This window comes from Oncorhynchus gorbuscha, linkage group LG26 (genome assembly GCF_021184085.1).
Source record: "Oncorhynchus gorbuscha isolate QuinsamMale2020 ecotype Even-year linkage group LG26, OgorEven_v1.0, whole genome shotgun sequence".
Lineage (NCBI taxonomy): Eukaryota > Metazoa > Chordata > Actinopteri > Salmoniformes > Salmonidae > Oncorhynchus > Oncorhynchus gorbuscha.
Window position 1 is genome coordinate 38,180,539 of NC_060198.1, and position 20,720 is coordinate 38,201,258.

The 20,720-nt window shown below is 44.8% G+C and overlaps 1 protein-coding gene across 6 annotated transcripts in view; it reads right to left on the reverse strand.

Annotated features, from left to right (window-relative positions):
- The window catches only part of LOC124015975 (RNA binding protein fox-1 homolog 3-like), a 459,039-nt gene that overhangs the window by 134,065 nt on the left and 304,254 nt on the right, over positions 1–20,720 (reverse strand). Inside the window, exon 2 of one of the 6 annotated variants that reach the window (XM_046331484.1) lies at positions 12,199–12,460. The exons of the other annotated variants lie outside the window; for them this stretch is intronic. Within the exon in view, the coding sequence (XP_046187440.1) occupies positions 12,199–12,216 (18 nt within the window). The 5' untranslated portion in view covers positions 12,217–12,460. The remainder of the gene's footprint in view (positions 1–12,198; positions 12,461–20,720) is intronic. 6 annotated transcript variants of the gene reach the window in all.

Sequence of the window (20,720 nt, forward strand, 5' to 3'; positions counted from 1 at the left end):
GTGTATGTGCAATTAGCCTACCGCTGTGTGCTAATCATATACTGACTCCATGATGACCACTCTCACCATGCAAGACATGATGTTAAATCTCCATATTATAAAATAATAAAACACTCCTGTCACAAGGTGTATCATATGTAGCCTACGTCACATTCACATGTGACAGTTTTTGAGTAACATTTCATATGAGTGGTTAGGTGAAATTTGACATTTCCTTATAGAAAATGTGAGATTCATCGATAGCCACTTGACAAATTTGCAGAAAAGAAGAAAGCGGACTATCTGCATAAATGCTAGAGGGCAATCGATACCTCACCAACCACAAATGACGCATGTTGATATGGATATTGAATTCTGTATTTAATTAAAACCATACTCCTGCGCTCACTGTCAGAATTCCACAGCTCCACTGTGGAAAGTGTTAGACGAGAAGAGGGTTGTACAGTGATTTGTGTTCATCACAGCATGACAAAAAGACCAAGAGAACAGGCCAGTGTGTCAGCACCACATCAATCAGTAATCACATTTCTGTTCTGTTCTCTCCCCCTCTACACTGAAGGACAACGGCACCACACAGACTCCTCAAACACACATCGTCCTGTCTTATCACGTCAACAATTTAACACCCATCTTAGATTTAAAGCCTCCACAAACCTAAGTGTTTTTTTTTAACAGGAAGTAATTTAAGGGCAGACAAAGAGTTATTAAAAGTTATATATATATTATATTATAACATCAACAAAATATAATCATTGTCAAATTATGCTTTGCAGTGCAACTCAAATGAATGTAATTCTTTTTAAATGTACTGTAATCATATTGTATAAAGACGTCATTTAAGGTGAACTACTTTGCTTTTTGTGCATGTCCTTTAAATCCACAAAGTCTGAGGTTGACATTTGCAACAAACAGCCCATAGGCTGTTTGCTGCAACAGAATTAAGAATGGGGCCGTGGCGTTGTAATTTGTTGAAGAAGATAGAATATGCAATTATATTGTAGGAAGTGTCTTAACTTTGTTTACTGTAAACATCCAACATTGACAGTGTCTTTACATCGTAGTAATAAAAAAGAGCTGCATAATTTAAAACAACAGAGACCAAATGCTCCTCTGAGGTACAGAATAAGCGCTACATGATATCCTATGAATATCAATGGTGTATAAAAAATTCTGCTCCCCTGAGAGACCAATAGTAAACCTCTAGTTATAACTCATTTTGATTTCAAATAGAGTCAATGCCTCAGTTTTTCAACCTGCATTTTGCTGCAGCCCAATGCAATAGCAGCACGCAATGTCAGAACCACAGTAAACGAACATGCTTTTAAACCAAGTTAGTGCATTCTGTACACAATCAAAGCCAGTAAGAATGGGGACTGAATGAGAGAGACAGAAAGAGTGGACCTCGTGCGACCCAGGGGCCAAGGTAACTACACTTCCACTACAGTATTCACTGCTCATTTGGAAGTCTTTAGTTGTCAACAAAATCAATTTTTCGAGCAAGTCTCCAGTCTCACTGGGTATAGGTCGTAAAATATTTAACCAGCATAGAGATCTGGCAAGTCATTGGTTTAAAAAGAACACACTGCTTTCAGACTAGGCTTCTCTCTATCTCTTCAGAGAGAGCCAGTGGTGATTTGTCTGCCCAGTAACATTTTTTTGTTGCAACCAAAGATTTGGCAAAACAGTTAAAGTGATTTGTTGGGATTGCCAGTTGAACCATGAAGTGCAATGAAAAATGACAAGCACACTTTAGACTGGCTACCGTCACATTATCCCGAAACATGTATGCACTTATATATTTTGGAGCAAAAGAATTGCTGTGTCAACAGCGTCAGATTATACAGCATTTCAATGAGAATTATTTATCAGCTGAACCTCAGTCATATTTATGGGCTCCTCTGCACAGAAGAAGAGAGCCACCTCCACACTGCTGAATATTTCTCTTTCTAGTCTACTTTAACGGGGGCTTTGGCCAGCACACATTACGGCTGTTGGGCATATGAAAAGACACTGGCAGCTAGTGCAGGCTGCTGGGTCACTTCATGGGCAGAACGGACATATGATATCATAATCGTGTCACACATGTAATTACATGTGACTAATGTGATTTACAAAACACATAAAGACAAACACACACATGTGCGCACGTGATTTGAATTTGATTTGTGTTTGTTTGTCTTTATGTGTTCTGTAGACACACACACACACACACACACACACACACACACACACACACACACACACACACACACACACACACACACACACACACACACACACACACACACACACACACACACACACACACACACACACACACACACACACACACACACACACACACACACACACACACACACACAGTATAGAGTCCAATACTGACATGGGGTGAAATGGAGGTACCTGTCCTCATCATCCAAGGCCTGTGTGTCCCTGACCTGAAGAGAGGAGGGGTAGGGGAGGTAAGGGGAGGCAGGCCTGGGGCACGGCCAGAGGAGGCAGGCTGAGAGAGTAAAGAGCCATCCACGGAGACTTATAAAGTCCCAACTACAATTTCCAGGGAATGCTGAAATAGTAGTGGCCACTGGCGGGTCATGCTGTCGAAGGCACTCTTTTATTTGCTTCATTCCCTTTGACACTGCCTCTCGATTAGGGTCATAAATCCCTTGAAATCGGTCAATAACCTATAACACTAATGCCACTCTCCTGACATTCATTTTACTGCCTGGGTGCCACAATGTTTCTTAACCCATTGCACGTGACAGAGGATTTTATACTGGCCTCGATTGATTCAGAAGAGTATATAACAATCTTTATATAGTGTGTTTGTGCTTCTATAAAATAACATGAATATGGAGAGGGTCCAGACAGGAGAATATTCTGTTCGCTAGCTTGTTTTATTGGATGTTCTCTAAGTTAGCAGGATATCACAGAGGTAAGATAACACCCAAGCAACTGGCAACTCTGATTTACAGCATGATATTTTGTTTGAATTTTATGAGTACATAACCTGATAATTATATTTGAATAAGTGTATATCCAGGCTGTATCACAACCGGCCGTGATTGGGAGTCCCATTAGCGTCGTCCAGGTTTAGCCGTATAGGCCATTATTGTAAATAAGAGTTTGTTCTTAACTGACTTGCCTAGTGAAATAAAGGTTAAATGAAATAAACATAAAATATGAAAGAGTGGAAACCACCCAAATAAGATTTATTGTTTCGGGCTCGAGAGACAGAGGAGAAGTGAAGTCAATTCCTTATCATGCGTGGCAAGTTGCCAGTAGGTATGTTTTTTCCATTCTCACTGGGGCTTCTCATCCAATCGTCTTTGTGTGTGGGAACTGACACTTCAGGGCATATCCATGCCACAGACGTGTTACTGATGTGCATGCCTTCTGTTCCAACACTGATGACAGGATGAAGAATCGCCATATGAGACATACTCATGGAATTACCCACAGTGCAACAGGGCAAAACAAGAGGAATTTATGAGGCACATGCTCTAAGCGAACGAATTGTGTGGATAAAATATATATTCTGAACACAAACGGAATGGTATTTCAAAATAATCTTCATGGTGTACACGTGTGTTTGCATGTGCCAGGGATGAGTTATTTCATGATCAGACAGACTGCGGTAAAGGGTTCAAACTGATCAGACAGACTGAGGTAAAGGGTTCAGACTCTGATCAGACAGACTGCGGTAAAGGGGTTAGACTGATCAGACAGACTGGGGTAAAGGGTTCAGACTCTGATCAGACAGACTGCGGTAAAGGGGTTAGACTGATCAGACAGACTGGGGTAAAGGGTTCAGACTCTGATCAGACAGACTGCGGAAAGAGTTCAGACTGATCAGACAGACTGCGGTAAAGGGGTTAGACTGATCAGACAGACTGGGGTAAAGGGTTTAGACTGATCAGACAGACTGCGGTAAAGGGTTCAGACTCTGATCAGACAGACTGCGGTAAAGGGTTCAGACTCTGATCAGACAGACTGCGGTAAAGGGTTCAGACTCTGATCAGACAGACTACGGTAAAGGGTTCAGACTCTGATCAGACAGACTGCGGTAAAGGGGTTAGACTGATCAGACAGACTGCGGTAAAGGGTCCAGACTCTGATCAGACAGACTGCGGTAAAGGGGTTAGACTGATCAGACAGACTGCGGTAAAGGGGTTAGACTGATCAGACAGACTGGGGTAAAGGGTTCAAACTCTGATCAGGCAGACTGCGGTAAAGGGGTTAGACTGATCAGACAGACTGCGGTAAAGGGGTTAGACTGATCAGACAGACTGCGGTAAAGGGGTTAGACTGATCAGACAGACTGAGGTAAAGGGGTTAGACTGATCAGACAGACTGCGGTAAAGGGGTTAGACTGATCAGACAGACTGCGGTAAAGGGGTTAGACTGATCAGACAGACTGCGGTAAAGGGGTTAGACTGATCAGACAGACTGAGGTAAAGGGGTTAGACTGATCAGACAGACTGCGGTAAAGGGGTTAGACTGATCAGACAGACTGCGGTAAAGGGGTTAGACTGATCAGACAGACTGAGGTAAAGAGGTTAGACTGATCAGACAGACTGCGGTAAAGGGGTTAGACTGATCAAACAGACTGCGGTAAAGGGTTCAGACTCTGATCAGACAGACTGCGGTAAAGGGGTTAGACTGATCAGACAGACTGCGGTAAAGGGTTCAGACTCTGATCAGACAGACTGCGGTAAAGGGGTTAGACTGATCAGACAGACTGCGGTAAAGGGGTTAGACTGATCAGACAGACTGAGGTAAAGGGGTTAGACTGATCAGACAGACTGCGGTAAAGGGGTTAGACTGATCAGACAGACTGCGGTAAAGGGGTTAGACTGATCAGACAGACTGAGGTAAAGGGGTTAGACTGATCAGACAGACTGCGGTAAAGGGGTTAGACTGATCAAACAGACTGCGGTAAAGGGGTTAGACTGATCAGACAGACTGCGGTAAAGGGGTTAGACTGATCAAACAGACTGCGGTAAAGGGGTTAGACTGATCAAACAGACTGCGGTAAAGGGGTTAGACTGATCAGACAGACTGCGGTAAAGGGGTTAGACTGATCAAACAGACTGCGGTAAAGGGGTTAGACTGATCAGACAGACTGCGGTAAAGGGGTTAGACTGATCAAACAGACTGGGGTAAAGGGTTCAGACTCTGATCAGACAGACTCCGGTAAAGGGGTTAGACTGATCAGACAGACTGGGGTAAAGGGGTTAGACTGATCAGACAGACTGCGGTAAAGGGGTTAGACTGATCAGACAGACTGGGGTAAAGGGTTCAGACTCTGATCAGACAGACTGCGGTAAAGGGGTTAGACTGATCAGACAGACTGCGGTAAAGGGTTTAGACTGATCAGACAGACTGTGGTAAAGGGGTCAGACTGATCAGACAGACTGTGGTAAAGGGGTTAGACTGATCAGGCAGACTGCGGTAAAGGGGTTAGACTGATCAGACAGACGTTGGTGAAGGGGTTAGACTGATCAGACAGACGGCGGTAAAGGGTTCAGACTCTGATCAGACAGACTGCGGTAAAGGGGTTAGACTGATCAGACAGACTGCGGTAAAGGGTTTAGACTGATCAGACAGACTGCGGTAAAGGGTTTAGACTGATCAGACAGACTGCGGTAAAGGGTTCAGACTCTGATCAGGCAGACTGCGGTAAAGGGGTTAGACTGATCAGACAGACTGAGGTAAAGGGGTTAGACTGATCAGACAGACTGCGGTAAAGGGTTCAGACTCTGATCAGACAGACTGAGGTAAAGGGTTCAGACTCTGATCAGACAGACTGCGGTAAAGGGGTTAGACTGATCAGACAGACTGGGGTAAAGGGTTCAGACTCTGATCAGACAGACTGGGGTAAAGGGTTTAGACTGATCAGACAGACTGCGGGAAAGGGTTCAGACTGATCAGACAGACTGAGGTAAAGGGTTTAGACTGATCAGACAGACTGGGGTAAAGGGTTTAGACGCTGATTAGACAGACTGAGGTAAAGGGGTTAGACTGATCAGACAGACTGAGGTAAAGGGTTCAGACTGATCAGACAGACTGCTGTAAAGGGTTTAGACTCTGACTGTGTCTCGTTTTAAATGACTGAATTCTCTAAATTGCCTGGAAATAAATCCTGTCTCACTCTTAAGTCTAGCTGACACACACTATGAGCCCAAAGCCTATGAGTTATCTTTCCAATCAGTGTTCAATCATCCATGATGTCTTATCTTATTGATCAGCCTTAAGTATATTGTGTAAGACATCATAAAAGAGGGCAAAATGGTTGAACCTTTGTTCCAGTTTCTCTGTAGATCATCTTTTTTTGTTAAGTTGGTGCCATAAGCCTCCCTCAATATTTCATTTTTCTAGTCCTTGAGCACAGTGTGGGGTGAGCCGGGGCTGCAGGTGAAATGGGGGCTGGGCTTTGGTGCCGTGTATTCTTCTCCTGAATACGCTGCGAGGTACAATCTAACACATTCATGTTCATTCACTGACACACGGCCAGGAAACTAATGTACAGTATATCATCTTATCTGATGTAATATTACCATGCTAATGTCTTTGCTAGTGTCTAACATACATTGAAGTCGGTAGTTTACATACATTTAGGTTGGAGTCATTGAAACTCTTTTTTCAACCACTCCACAAATTTCTTGTTTACAAACTATAGTTTTGTCAAGTCGGTTAGGACATCTACTTTGTGCATGACACAAGTCATTTTTCCAACAATTGTTGACAGACAGATTATTTCACTTATAATTCACTGTATCAAAATTTCAGTTGGTCAGAAGTGTACATACACTAAGTTGGCTGTGCCTTTAAACAGCTTGGAAAACAGGGATGGCAGCATCAAGTTGTGGGGTGCTTTGCTGCAGGAGGGACTGGTGCACTTCACAAAATAGATGGCATCATGAGGCTGGAAAAGTATGTGGATATATTGAAGCAACATCTCAAGACATCAGTCAGGAATTTAAAGCTTGGTCGCAAATGTGTCTTCCAAATGGACAATGACCCCAAGCACACTTCCAAAGTTGTGGCAAAATGGCTTAAGGACAACAAAATCAAGGTATTGGAGGGACCATCACAAAGCCCTGACCTCAATCCCATAGATAATTTATGGGCAGAACTGAAAAAGCATGCGTGAGCAAGGAGGCCTAAAAACCTGACTCAGTTACATCAGCTCTGTCAGGAGGAATGGGCCAAAATTCACCCAACTTATTGTGGGAAGCTTGTGGAAGGCTACCCGAAACATTTGACCCAAGTTAAACAATTTTAAGGCAATGCTACCAAAAACTAATTGAGTGTATGTAAACTTCTGACCCACTGGGGATGTGATGAAATCATTCTCTTTACTATTATTCTGACATTTCATATTCTTAAAATAAAGTGGTGATCCTAACTGACCTAAGACAGGGAATTTTTACTGGAATTAAATGCCAGGAATTGTGAACACTTGAGTTTAAATGTATTAGGCTAGGGTGTATGTAAACTTACAACTTCAACTGTATGTGCATTAGCTAGTTTCCATTTTACTACCAAACTGGCTCCTCTGCTGTTCGTTGTTCCAGGCAGTTGTTAAAGCTGCAGTTCCTCTCTGTCTTTCCCCATCTCAGCCTCGTGACAAAAAGCCCATAGAACGATCTGGCCTTTAATCACTAAAACAGATTTTATTTTTCCTCTCTCTGGAATGGCTGGAGCTGAATTGACGTGTAGCCTCCACAGTGCCGAGGCAAAATGGCCGTCCCAGTAACGGCTCACAAGCCCCTGGACAACCTGAGGCAAGGCCATCCAATCCCACATCATTAAGGCTAGAGTCCTTTATTGTGTTGGAAGGCATTAAACGGTGCGCTGGCTCTAGCCCTGAAGTCACACTCCACTAGGAGAAAACAGCAGAAAAATAACAGCACAGCTGGATAATGACTTTTCCCTGGGAGGCTGACCATGTGTACAAAAGTGCTAATGATAGCAGGTACAATAAGCGAGCGCAAGGCTTTTACTGCGTCCAGATATATTTTCCTCAGCTAAACTTGCCAGTGATTTCCCCCATGTAGGTGTCTTTCTGTAGTTTAAGAAGAGCCCCCCACCCCCCCTCCCCTCCTCTCCCTCTATCCCTCTCTCCCTCCATTCTCTTCCTTCTCCAGTATCTAATCTCCTTATCAGCTGTACAGCTAATATCAAAGAGGACTGTGGTGTGAAAATCCTGCGAGTAAAACCCACTGTCGGAGTCTAATTACAATTAGCTGGGCTCCAGACCCATTAGGCCTGGGGGGAAGAGTGCAAAAGCGCAGAAAATTAAAGCTACTGATCGCTAATGATCCCACAGACTAAGGGAATGGGTTCAGATTTGGGGATCTCTGAAATATACCCCGTCTCTTCTTCCTGTTTCTAAGTCGAAAGGCTGATCTCCAGGCCTTCTTTCGAACGCTCTGAGGGAAGGTGCAATTACGATGTTTCCACAAGGTTTGGAGGCTGAAAGTTGTTCAACTGTTGGGTTAACACAGCCATTATTGTCTTGATATTAAATAAGACAAAACATATCCTGCTAAAAACCATGAGAATGTAGACGATAATAGTTTCTCCGCAAAGCTTTATAGCACACCAAAGTTCACGCCGTTTATGGCATGCCATGACACTAGCCCGTGTCTGCGTGTCATGTGAGTAGTAAAACGTGCCTATGAAAGTTAATGAATGGTTATTAACCACCATTATCACATGTTACGAGTAACTTCATATTGATTTATGTACCGTTCAAGTGAAGCACTACTAAAATTCACCTTAAAAGGGAAATACCTCTCGTTTGATGATGTAAGCCCCAAGTTCTTCCTGGTGGCTGTGTTGGAGGACTATCCGGGGCAGGGAGATAGAAGAGTCCAGAGTTATTAGGGCCGTCAGGTAAGTGTGTGGCGACAGCGACAGCGGCCTGGGATGGGGGTGGAGGGAGAGGCGGCTAGCACCAGCTAATGAAAGCGTCTCAGGGAGTACTAAAGAGTCTACGTGACACTACTCCTAATTCGTCTGTCTGAGGACACAGATCAATTAATACATTAACAAACGATCAGAGACACTTCATCTCAATATGAAACCAGCAGCCTGGACTTCTGCCCGGCCTCCCGTCCTGATTGGCTGATCAGCTCTACTTCCATACACTGCAGTCCTCCATGCATCTCAACAGCCTCCACTAGTCAGACAGATAAAGATGTTGTAGATGCACATGTTTCACTACAATTATTTAACAGTTTTTATCCAATTTCATGACTCTCTGGATAATATGAGTCATTCAAAAGGTGCAGTAGTTTGTTCAGCTTTCTTTTTCAGATTCCTGATAGACTTTTCTTTGCGTTCTGACAAAACATAGTAACACTAACTTTTCATAATGATGCCATTACAATACTGAATCACGAACATTGGGACAGAGTATTCCCAGAGTTGTTTTATTGTATTTATATCTAATACAACCAATCACCTCTTGGCTCAGTAACGTGATGCCTCACCCCAACACATTAGGCATCGGAAATGTAAAACTTGTATAGTATTTGAGGTCACTTTGACTTGATTTTCCCTAACAAAAAAATGTATCAACCCATTCAAAAATGTCAATTAATTATAATCCACATAATAATTCCCATTTCCTGTTGCTACAGGATATTTTCCTGCTGTAGTAAATTGCCTCAAATTAAGATCCTGTAGCGTGTGTGAGTGAGTGTGTTGGTGGTGTGTTGGGGAACAGTAAACCAACGCTCCACACCAGCCAAGGCAGCCATATATCCACTCTGCTCTCCCCCCATTACCAGGCTCTCTGCTCAGCAGCCAGGACCCTGCCCTGCTCAATTATTCATGACATTCAGGGGAAGACAGAAACATTCATGTTTTCTCCCCTCCTCGCTGCCTCTTCTAATGCAAAGGAACAAACGAGTGAAGAGAATGGCCACCCATCCATTCCTCCCTCTCCATTTCTCAATCGTCCATCTCTTGGATTATTCCGGTTTGCTCCACCTCTAGTGACAGAGGTGGAGGTGGTGGTTGGGGAGATGAGGGCAGTAACTAACACTGACCAGACGGTCTGTTGCTGTTTGGAGATTTACTTCTGGGCGGAGGAGGAGATGGTGGTGAGTGGTACCCAGGAGTATGCTGCATAACCAGGGCCTGTCTTTGGATACACATTCATCTATAATCAGGGGGCAGCAGGGAAATGTAAGCCAAAGGTAATTGCCCCGGATAAGAACATCTGCTTGGTGAATAAATATTCTAATGAGGGGAGCTCACAGGTTCCCCAGACTGATCCAGTGCTGACAGTCCTCCGGAGGGACGACAGGTAATGCTCAACACCTGCACCTCAAATGGGAGAGAGACGCTCCCTCCCTCCCCTGCCACAGTAACTAAATGCTGGGCGACAACAACACACACCACAGCATTGTGTAAATCTTCTCCCAGATTAACTGGGTTAGATAAAGATTCCAGGAGTGCCAGCCAGGCCCCCTCTGTGCCACACTGTCCATGCCCAAGCCGCAACTTCTCCCAGCATGCAGCTGTGTGGCACAGGAAGGGAATGGCTGAGATGTGGCGATGAAAGAGGAGGAGTAGTCAGGCTAGATGGAGCTAGGGAGCCCCATGGCACACACACACCTTCAAAGAGGCCTGCTCGCTCAAAGACATGGAGATGCCTTTACCAATTAGCATCAAACCCCTGTTAGCACGTAGCACCTCACAGGAACACTTCAGAGACTTTGACTGCTGGGTAGGCCTGTGTCGGACAGTTTTACTCTGCCTAAACTGCAGTACTATAGAGGGAGTAGGGGAGCAGCTAGGGCTCCACTTTATGTCATGTTTTTGATATATAACATTCTGTATTATTCATACACTTGGCTGTTGCTTTCATGGAAAATAACAAATAATTCTGAGGCTCAGAGTGGACTGAACTGGAGGCTGGTAGAGTCGAGTATCTTCCTCCACAGCCGATTCTCCCCTCATTGAAATCCAAAACTGACAATCGATAGCCACAAGCACGCCCTGCGTTCCCACTATGCTACAGATGCAACCCACAGTTCAATAGCTTTATGATCAGAATGCAAAAGATTGGAGGGAAAGTATTTTTTAGTAATCCTCTAGTTTACTGTGTCTTGGTAAGGATGGTTGTGAAAAAATGTATGTCTGTAAATTAATATGGATTGCAAGAAGCTGCAATCTGCATTACTGTAGACATCTCAATGTAAAAGGGAGGAATAGCAGAGGGTATTGAGTGGGGATGGTTGTGGTGGGGAGGGAATGGAAAACCACACAGCAGACACAACTGATCTGACTAATTACCAATGATCTCATACACAATTAATTAGCACCTCTGGATAAAGCACTGTACACACTCTTACTGTATCTTTTACACAACTTATTTATGGTCAAACTGTTTTGGAGTGGAATAAAAGGACTAAGCTATGGGTGATAAAATGGGAAATAAAGCCCCTTTAAAATACGTTCAAAGAAGATATCCACAAACAGTGAATCCAAAATGTGGCCCCTGAAAATGTAGCAGCAACAGTTTGAGGAACTGGTCAAAACAAACAGATATAGCTTCAAATGGTCCATACAGGCCGGTTGGTTTAATTGTAAACTATGTCTGCAGAATGTGAACGGAGGGAGAAATATGGTAAGGTGAAAATAACATTCAGTTAAATAAATCTTTGGTGAGGAGGTTGAATAAATCTCAGGTGAAAAGGGAGGTAAGTGGCATGCTTCTATAGAATATGGTTAAACAACCCAGTGCTCTCCCATCAATAAAACAACACATGAAAGTTGAATAATCATCAGCTCTGTTCATGCATTTGGGAGGTGGGACACACACCCCGATCACAACTGAAGTGAAATGGAACAATTGTAGATGTGTGCAAACACAATTTGACCAACTGCGACAAAACTGCAGTCATGAAATCACCACCGACCGGGTAGTTTTACAATGTTCCTGACACACACACACACACACACACACACACACACACACACACACACACACACACACACACACACACACACACACACACACACACACACACACACACACACACACACACACACACACACACACACACACACACACACACACACACACACACACACACACACACTCTAACTCCCTCTGCCGTTTGAGGCAACACAAAGGTCAACAAAAAGAGAGCAACTCTGTGGTACAGTACTTACCCAAAAATACATCATCATTTCGGATGTGGGACAGGTGAGGGTGCAGGCACGGCGGAGAGTGTGGGGTTGAGCAGCGGGACAAGTCCAGCCAGTTTGAGCGTCAGGAAGAGAGGCGAGTCCGACCGTTTGGAACAAGTGCTTTACTGGTCCCTCTTCCACTGGGGCAGCCCTCCCTCTCAACTGTTCAATGGGGCTCGACTAGCTTTCCCCTCTTCTCTTCTTCCTCTGCCCTTCAATTTTCAAAAGCCGCCTTTTTCCTCTTCTTTCAGCCTCACAGAGAAGAAGCAGACAGAGAGAGAGGAAAGCTTGGGAGGTGTTCTAACCTTTTTCTTTTGATACTCTTGCCTCTCCACGCCACTCACTTTCTCTCTCTCTCTCTCTCTCTCTCTCTCTCTCTCTCTCTCTCTCTCTCTCTCTCTCTCTCTCTCTCTCTCTCTCTCTCTCTCTCTCTCTCTCTCTCTCTCTCCTTCTCTCACTCTATCCTGCTCTCTCTCTCTCCCTCTCTCCCTTGCTCTCTCTCTACTCCCTCTCCCACTCGATTTTCTCTCACTCTTTGGTTTGTGCTGTCTCTTATTGGTGAATGTGGAATCAGTCAGTACAGCGCGGAGTCTCAACTACAGCAGGAGCAGCCTGCGCCTGACAGCTGCCTCCAGCATTCCTCCACTGGAGCCGTGTTCCTCTGCATAGAGGGGTGCTGTGCTGTGCTGCGCGCCGAACAAATCGGGATCTCACAGACGGTACTGTAAAATTCAGCATCCCAGGGTGGGGGATGGAGGTGGTGGGGGTTGGTGATGGATAGAGCGGCAGGGTGGGGGGGAGGGAAGAGGGTTTTCTGTTGATGATGATGCTATTGATGGTGGCGGGCTATCTGAGGCGGGAGTGAGAAGATCACTCTCCTCTTTTCACTTTCTGACTGACTGAGACGATGTACTTAAGTTATGGCAGCTTCAGCTGTATGAAGAGCAGAGAGAAAACACTGCAGGGAGCACCAATAAAGACTGAATGTACTGAAAGTATGCCAAGGGGAACTAGGAGCTTCAGCTTGTTCTCACTCTTTTCTACTTTTCTGCAAAGGTTGTGTGTATGCGTGTGTGTGTGTCCAGTGCGTGTGCCAATATTGTTTCAGCTATAGGATCAACCAGAAATAGAATGGTCAAGAAAAACCAAGGGGGTTCAGATGGACCAAATTGTAGTTGGTAGTCATATGCAGTAGGTATGGCATATGAAAGAAGAATTTGGTTAGGAGTGAGAACGAAGCTCTGTGTTGTGGGTGTGGGTGTGGGTGCCGAGAGACACGCTTTTGTGTGTTCTCCATCTGGCGGCTGTTAAGGGGAGGGAAGGGAGGGAGGAGGCTCGCCTATCTTTTAGACAGCTTTGTAACAATGAGCCTGCCTCAGCAAATTTCTAAACATATCATCAATACACGACTGGGCGCTAACGCTTTTAATATTAACCCTGTGGCAACCAGGGCAGACTGCGGAGAGCTGGAGTGTTTCTGCGGCTTCCTCCACTGCTGGATCATCCAATAAAATACGTCCTGGGGGATGAGCTCATTTGTTGTAGGATCCTAAAGAACATTTGCCAGCCATAGAGAACATTGTGGTAATGAACAGAAGAGATATATTCAGGTTATGTTACCCATCAGTAATTGCCACATAAGGAGGCTGAGTTAAATTTGCAGTTTGCAGCTGGCTCTGAGCGAATTGCGTACACAAGGGGCCTCGTTCATATGGCATTACTGTCATCTTAAATTTATCAACTGTTTTTTTGTCTTACCCCTTTTGTCTTCTTTTAAAAATGAGGAATTGATCGTTGAAATGTAAAACACCAGAAGGTTATTTTAGGAACTCCAAATATTCAGTCAAATATAGCTCATGCATAAGTAATGCATTTCTCACTACTTTGTTCTTTTGTTATTGCTAGATCACAAGAGAGCCTCTCCAGCACTGTGTACACACAATCTATTATTGTGGGCATTAACATACAACTCATCCATATCTTTTTTACATGTCCACCAGACTCAATGGATTTACATTAGCAATCACGGTGGGTAAGCGCCCCCACTCCTCCATCAATCTCTGATGGGAAATAAAAATGAAATGCACTTCTCAGGCAACTCGGATTAAGGATCACGCTTTTATCAAATACTGAAGTCTATTTCAAGTCCTCCTCATAAATAACTGAGGGGAAGGAGAGAGAGAGAAGGAGCGAAGAGAGAAAGGGAGGGAGCAAAAGGAGAGACAGAGAGAAAGATGGAGGGAAGGAGGAGGGGGAAAGAGACAGGCAGAGGGGGAGAGAGAGTGCATCACGGACTGAAGCTAAGACGCAGGGCACTTGGGGTTTTAGGGATTAGAAAAAAGGTAGAATGGAGAAAATAAGATGAGAATTTGAAGGCATTTTAGCATCAAATAATCCCCATGTCTCCTTTCCAGGGATCTCCAGCCCTCAATTACCCATGAAAATGGAAACAGAAAGGGAATTGGGAAGAAGATGGAGCGTCTGGGCCGAGACATGTTGTTTTTCTCCTCCTACTCTCCTACTTCTATTCTCTCACCAGCTCCATTTTTCCATCCTATATAGTGTTTACCAGGATGCTAGTGGCTTTCCCGCTCATTTAGATTTCCCACCAACGTCTAGACTCCCCCAGGGGACTCAGATGTCCATTATGGAGCCAAGAGCCTAAAGCTTTCAGAGAGAAAGAAGGAAGTAAAGGACTTAAATGCACTTTATTCAGCCCTACAATGGCCACCCTCAGCTCAGCTCAGGATCTCCCCCCTTTTATAGGAAAAATCCACCCAATTGACTTTTGGTATTTTTTTCATTAGTCCACTGTTACTACAGATGATACAAAAGCACATCGCCATGATGATGTGGCAAGTGACACTTTGCTTCTTGAAAGTCTAATATATTGAACACTTGACTGCTGACATGCAATATAATGTGGGACTGTATCAACAGCGGACGAATGTAAATATACAAAAAAATATTTTTTGAGTGGAGTTTTCCTTTAATATTTCATGGTAATCCTAGTGCTTGTTAGCAGGAATATCCCCATATCTGCTGTTGGACCATGCCCTGTTCTTCTCATCTTTACAGTGAGAGCATTGAGCTACGGTCCTCTGAGCACTCAGCCCAGGCCCCTGCCTTGAGGACGGGGTCTTAAGGGTCTTGGTATATACTAGACATGGTTCTCTCACCCCAGCCCCAGCCCCATCCCCATTTCTCTATTAGTCTATAGTGGCTGGTCTCAGCTGCTTCAACTAATGGGCTTTGTGCTGGTTGACCCAAAGACAGGAAGAAAGGATTCTCCGTCCTGTGTCTCGTAGAAGGACTGTCTCTAATGACAATTCACTTTAAAGTGTTTCAAGAATAGCTGGTAAGGATCCACAGATGTACTCTATTCACAGGTAGATATTGATATTTCTATATGAGAAGGATCAGACTCATAACTAAGACTTCTGAACAGCTGGAAACATCCTCAAAGGTTTTAGCGCTGGGGAAATAGGCCACCGCAGAAAGAAGGATTTTAAGGAAATATATTTTAAAAGTGGCATGTCCTGAAATTCTCTGAAAAACATCAGTGCTCTACATTCCAATTGCAGCAAAACATATGGTCAAAACATATGGTCAATCCCAATATATGAACTAGTCTTTCAAAATGAAAGAAAGAAAATACCCAACATCAAACAAACACATACAGTACACACACATTGAGTTCACCAAACACATACAGTACACACACATTGAGTTCACCAAACACATACAATACACACACATTGAGTTCACCAAACACATACAGTACACACACATTGAGTTCACCAAACACAGCAACACACACAGACTGTACTGTATAGTCTGATGTTAATAACGCAGTGTTCACGTGGCATCTTGGTAGTGTTCAGCAACAGTAACTAGGGGTTGTGTGAGACCGAGGAGGGGCCTGGGCCCCTGTGTGTGATGCTGATATCACTCCGGGGCCAGACCTGGTGTGTCTGTCTGTGTGAGAGGCAGGCACAGTGAGTACCGTACTGTACACTGCCTGCCACACCTTGCTGTCACAGTGTGTACGGCAACACAATACAACACAACACACCTTGTAATGAACAAGTGGTCGACACTGTTCCTCTGTCCTTAGAGCAAAGCACTGCAGTCAAGTCAATGCCACAACACCGGAACAGACAGCAGGAACGACATGGAGAAAAGCTATACCTCATTACCTACTACCTGTGTGTGTGTGCGTGTGCGTGCGTGTGCGTGTGCGTGTGCGTGTGCGTGTGTGTGTGTGTGTGTGTGTGTGTGTGTGTGTGTGTGTGTGTGTGTGTGTGTGTGTGTGTGTGTGTGTGTGTGTGTGTGTGTGTGTGTGTGTGTAAAATGGCACCGGAAGAAATGGCATCAGTTTTACGGGCGCCCAACCAATTGTACTATTATTATGTGTTTCTGCCACCGTATATTACAGAGAAAAGAGCTTCTGGGTATCAGGACAGCGATCACCCACCTCGGATTAGACTAACATTTTTCTTCAATAAGCAGGACACACAGGACATACGCCAGACACCCGACAAGGCCAACAACCCAGTTATTGGCAAGAAGAAGAGACCGTAAGGATCTGCAGAAAGCGAGTGGGAAAGGTGCCGATACCGTCAATATTACTCGCCAAAGTGCCATCATTGGACAATAAATTAGACGAGGTACAATCACAAATATCCCACCAACGGGACATCAAAAACTGTAATTTCTTATGTTTCACTGAATCGTGGCTGAATGACGACATGGATATTCAGCTAGTGGGATATACGCCGCACTGGCTAGATAGAACAGCACACACAGTAAGACGAGAGGGGGCGGTCTGTGCATATTTGTAAACAACAGCTGGTGCACAAAATCTAAGGAGGTCTCTAGATTTTGCTCACTTGAAGTAGAGAATCTTAATAACTGGAGACCACACTATTTGCCAAGAGAGTTTTCATCTATACTTTTAGTGGCTGTTTATTTTCCACCACAGACGGATGCTGGCACTAAGACCGCACTCAGTCAATTGTATAAGGAAATAATTAAACAGGAAACCGTTCACCCAGAGGTGGCGCTCCTAGCGGCTAAAAACTTGAATGCAGGGAAACTTAAATCAGTTTTACCTCATTTCTATCAGCATGTTAAATGTGCAACCAGAGGGGAAACAATTCTGTACTCCACGCACAGAGACGCGTACAAAACTCTCCCTCGCCCTCCATTTGGTAAATCTGACCACAATTCTATCCTCCTGATTCATGTTTACAAGCAAAAATTAAAGCAGGAAGCACCAGTGACTCGGTCTATAAAAAAGTGGTCAAATGAAGCAGATGCTAAACTACAAGACTGTTTTGCTATCACAGACTGGAACATGTTCCGGGATTCTTCAGATGGCATTGAGTACACCACATCAGTAACTGGCTTTATCAATAAGTGCATCGAGGACATCATCCCCACAGTGACTGTACGTACATACCCCAACCAGAAGCCATGGATTACAGGCAATATTCCCACTAAGCTAAAGGGTAGAGCTGCCGCTTTCAAGGTGCGGGACTCTAACCCGGAAGCTTATAAGAAATCCTGCTATGCCCTCCGACGAACCATCAAACAGGCAAAGCGGCAATACAGGGCTAAGATTGAATCGTAATACACCGGCTCCAACGCTCGCCTTATGAGGCAGGGCTTGCAAACTATTACAGTCTACAAAGGGAAGCACAGCCGCGAGCTGCCCAGTGACACAAGCCTACCAGATGAGTTAAATCACTTCTATGCTCGCTTCGAGGCAAGCAACACTAAGGTATGCATGAGAGCATCAGCTGCTCTGGATGACTGTGTAATCACGCTCTCCGTAGCCGACGTGAGTAAGACCTTTAAACAGACGGCCTGATGGATTACCAGAACGTGTGCTCCGGGCATGTGCTGACCAAGTCCGTAATACCAATATGTTTCAAGCAGACTTCCATAGTCCCTGTGCCCAAGAAAACTAAGACAACCTGCCTAAATGACTACAGACCTGTAGCACTCACATCCATAGCCATGAATTGCTTTGAAAGGCTGGTAATAGATCACATCAACACCATCATCCCAGAAACCCTAGACCCACTCCAATTTGCATACCACCCAAACAGATCCACAGATGACGCAATCTCTATTGCAATTTGCATACCACCCAAACAGATCCACAGATGATGCAATCTCTATTGCACTCCCAACTGCCCTTTCCCACCTGGACAAAAGGAACACCTACGTGAGAATGCTATTCATTGACGACAGCTCAGCGTTCAACACCATAGTACCCTCAAAGCTCATCACTAAGCTAAGGATCCTGGGACTAAACACCTCCCTCTGCAACTGGATCCTGGACTTCCTGATGGGCCGCCCCCAGGTGGTGAGGGTAGGTGGCAACACATCTGGCACGCTGATCCTCAACACTAGAGCCCCTCAGGGGAGCGTGCTCAGTCCCCTCCTGTTCTCCCTGTTCACCCATGACTCCAACACTATCATTAAGTTTGCAGACGACACAACAGTGATAGGCCTGATCACCGACAATGACGAGACAGCCTATAGGGAGGAGGTCAGAGACCTGGCCGGTCCGGGTAACAACCTATTGCTCAACGTAACCAAGACAAAGGCAATGATTGTGGACTACAGGAAAAGGAGGTGCGAGCACGACCCCATTCTCATCGACGAGGCTGTAGTGGAGCAGGTTGAGAGCTTCAAGTTCCTTGGTGTCCACATCATCAACAAACAAGAATGGTCCAAACACACCAAGACAGTCATGAAGAGGGCACGACAAAGCCTATTCCCCCTCAGGAAACTACAAGTATTTGGCATGGGTCCTCAGATCCTCAAAAGGTTCTACAGCTGCATCATTGAGAGCATCCTGACTGGTTGCATCACTGCCTGGTATGGCAACTGCAAGGCCCCGACTGCAAGGCACTACAGAGGGTAGTGTGTACGGCCCAGTACATCACTGGAACTAAGCTGCTTGCTATCCAGGACCTCTACACCAGGTGTCAGAGGAAGGCCCTAAAACTTGTCAAAGACCCCAGCCACCCCAGTCAAAGAGTGTTCTCTCTACTACCGCATGGCAAGCTGTACCGGAGCGCCAAGTCTAGGACCAAAAGGCTTCTCAACAGTTTCTACCCCCAAGCCATAAGACTCCTGAAAAGGTAATCAAATGGTTACCCGGACTATTTGCATTGTGTGCCACCCCCAACCCCTCTTTTACGCTGCTGTTACTCTCTGTTTATCATGTATGCATAGTCACTTTAACTATACATTCATGTACGTACTACCTCAATAGCCCAACTAACGAGTGCACCCACACAATGGCTACCCGGACTATCAGCACTGTGTCCCGCCACCCACCACCCGCCAACCCATCTTTTATGCTGCTGCTACTCTCTGTTTATCATATATGCAAAGTCACTTTAACCATACCTACATGTACATACTACCTAAATCAGCCCGACTAACCGGTGCCTGTATATAGCCTGGCTACTGTATATAGCCTGGCTACTGTTATAGCCTCGCTACTGTATATAGCCTCGCTACTGTTATAGCCTGGCTACTGTTATAGCCTCGCTAATGTTATATCCTCGCTACTGTATATAGCCTCGCTACTGTTATAGTCTCGCTAATGTTATATCCTCGCTACTGTACATATCCTCGCTACTGTTATAGCCTCGCTACTGTTATAGCCTCGCTACTGTTATAGCCTCACTAATGTTATATCCTCGCTACTGTACATAGCCTCGCTACTGTTATAGCCTCGCTACTGTATATAGCCTTGCTACTGTTATAGTCTCGCTACTGTATATAGCCTGGCTACTGTATATAGCCTGGCTACTGTATATAGCATCGCTACTGTTATAGCCTGGCTACTGTATATAGCCTCGCTACTGTATATAGCCTGGCTACTGTATATAGCCTCGCTACTGTTATAGCCTGGCTACTGTATATAGCCTGGCTACCGTATATAGCCTCTCTACTCTATATAGCCCCGCGACTGTATATAGCCTCGCTACTGTATATAGCCTCGCTAATGTATATAGCCTGGCTACTGTATATAGCCTGGCTACTGTATATAGCCTCGCTACCGCATATAGCCTCGCTACCGTATATAGCCTCGCTACTGTATATAGCCTCGCTACTGTTATAGCCTCGCTACTGTATATAGCCTCTCTACTGTATATAGCCTCGCGACTGTTATAGCCTCGCTACTGTATATAGCCTCTCTACTGTATATAGCCTCACGACTGTATATAGCCTCGCTACTGTATATAGCCTGGCTACTGTTATAGCCTCGCCACTGTATATAGCCTCGCTAATGTTATATCTTCGCTACTGTACATAGCCTCGCTACTGTTATATCCTCGCTACTGTACATAGCCTCGCTACTGTTATAGCCTCGCTACTGTATATAGCCTCGCTACTGTTATAGTCTTGCTACTGTATATAGCCTGGCTAATGTATATAGCCTCGCTAAAGTTATAGCCTGGCTTCTGTATATA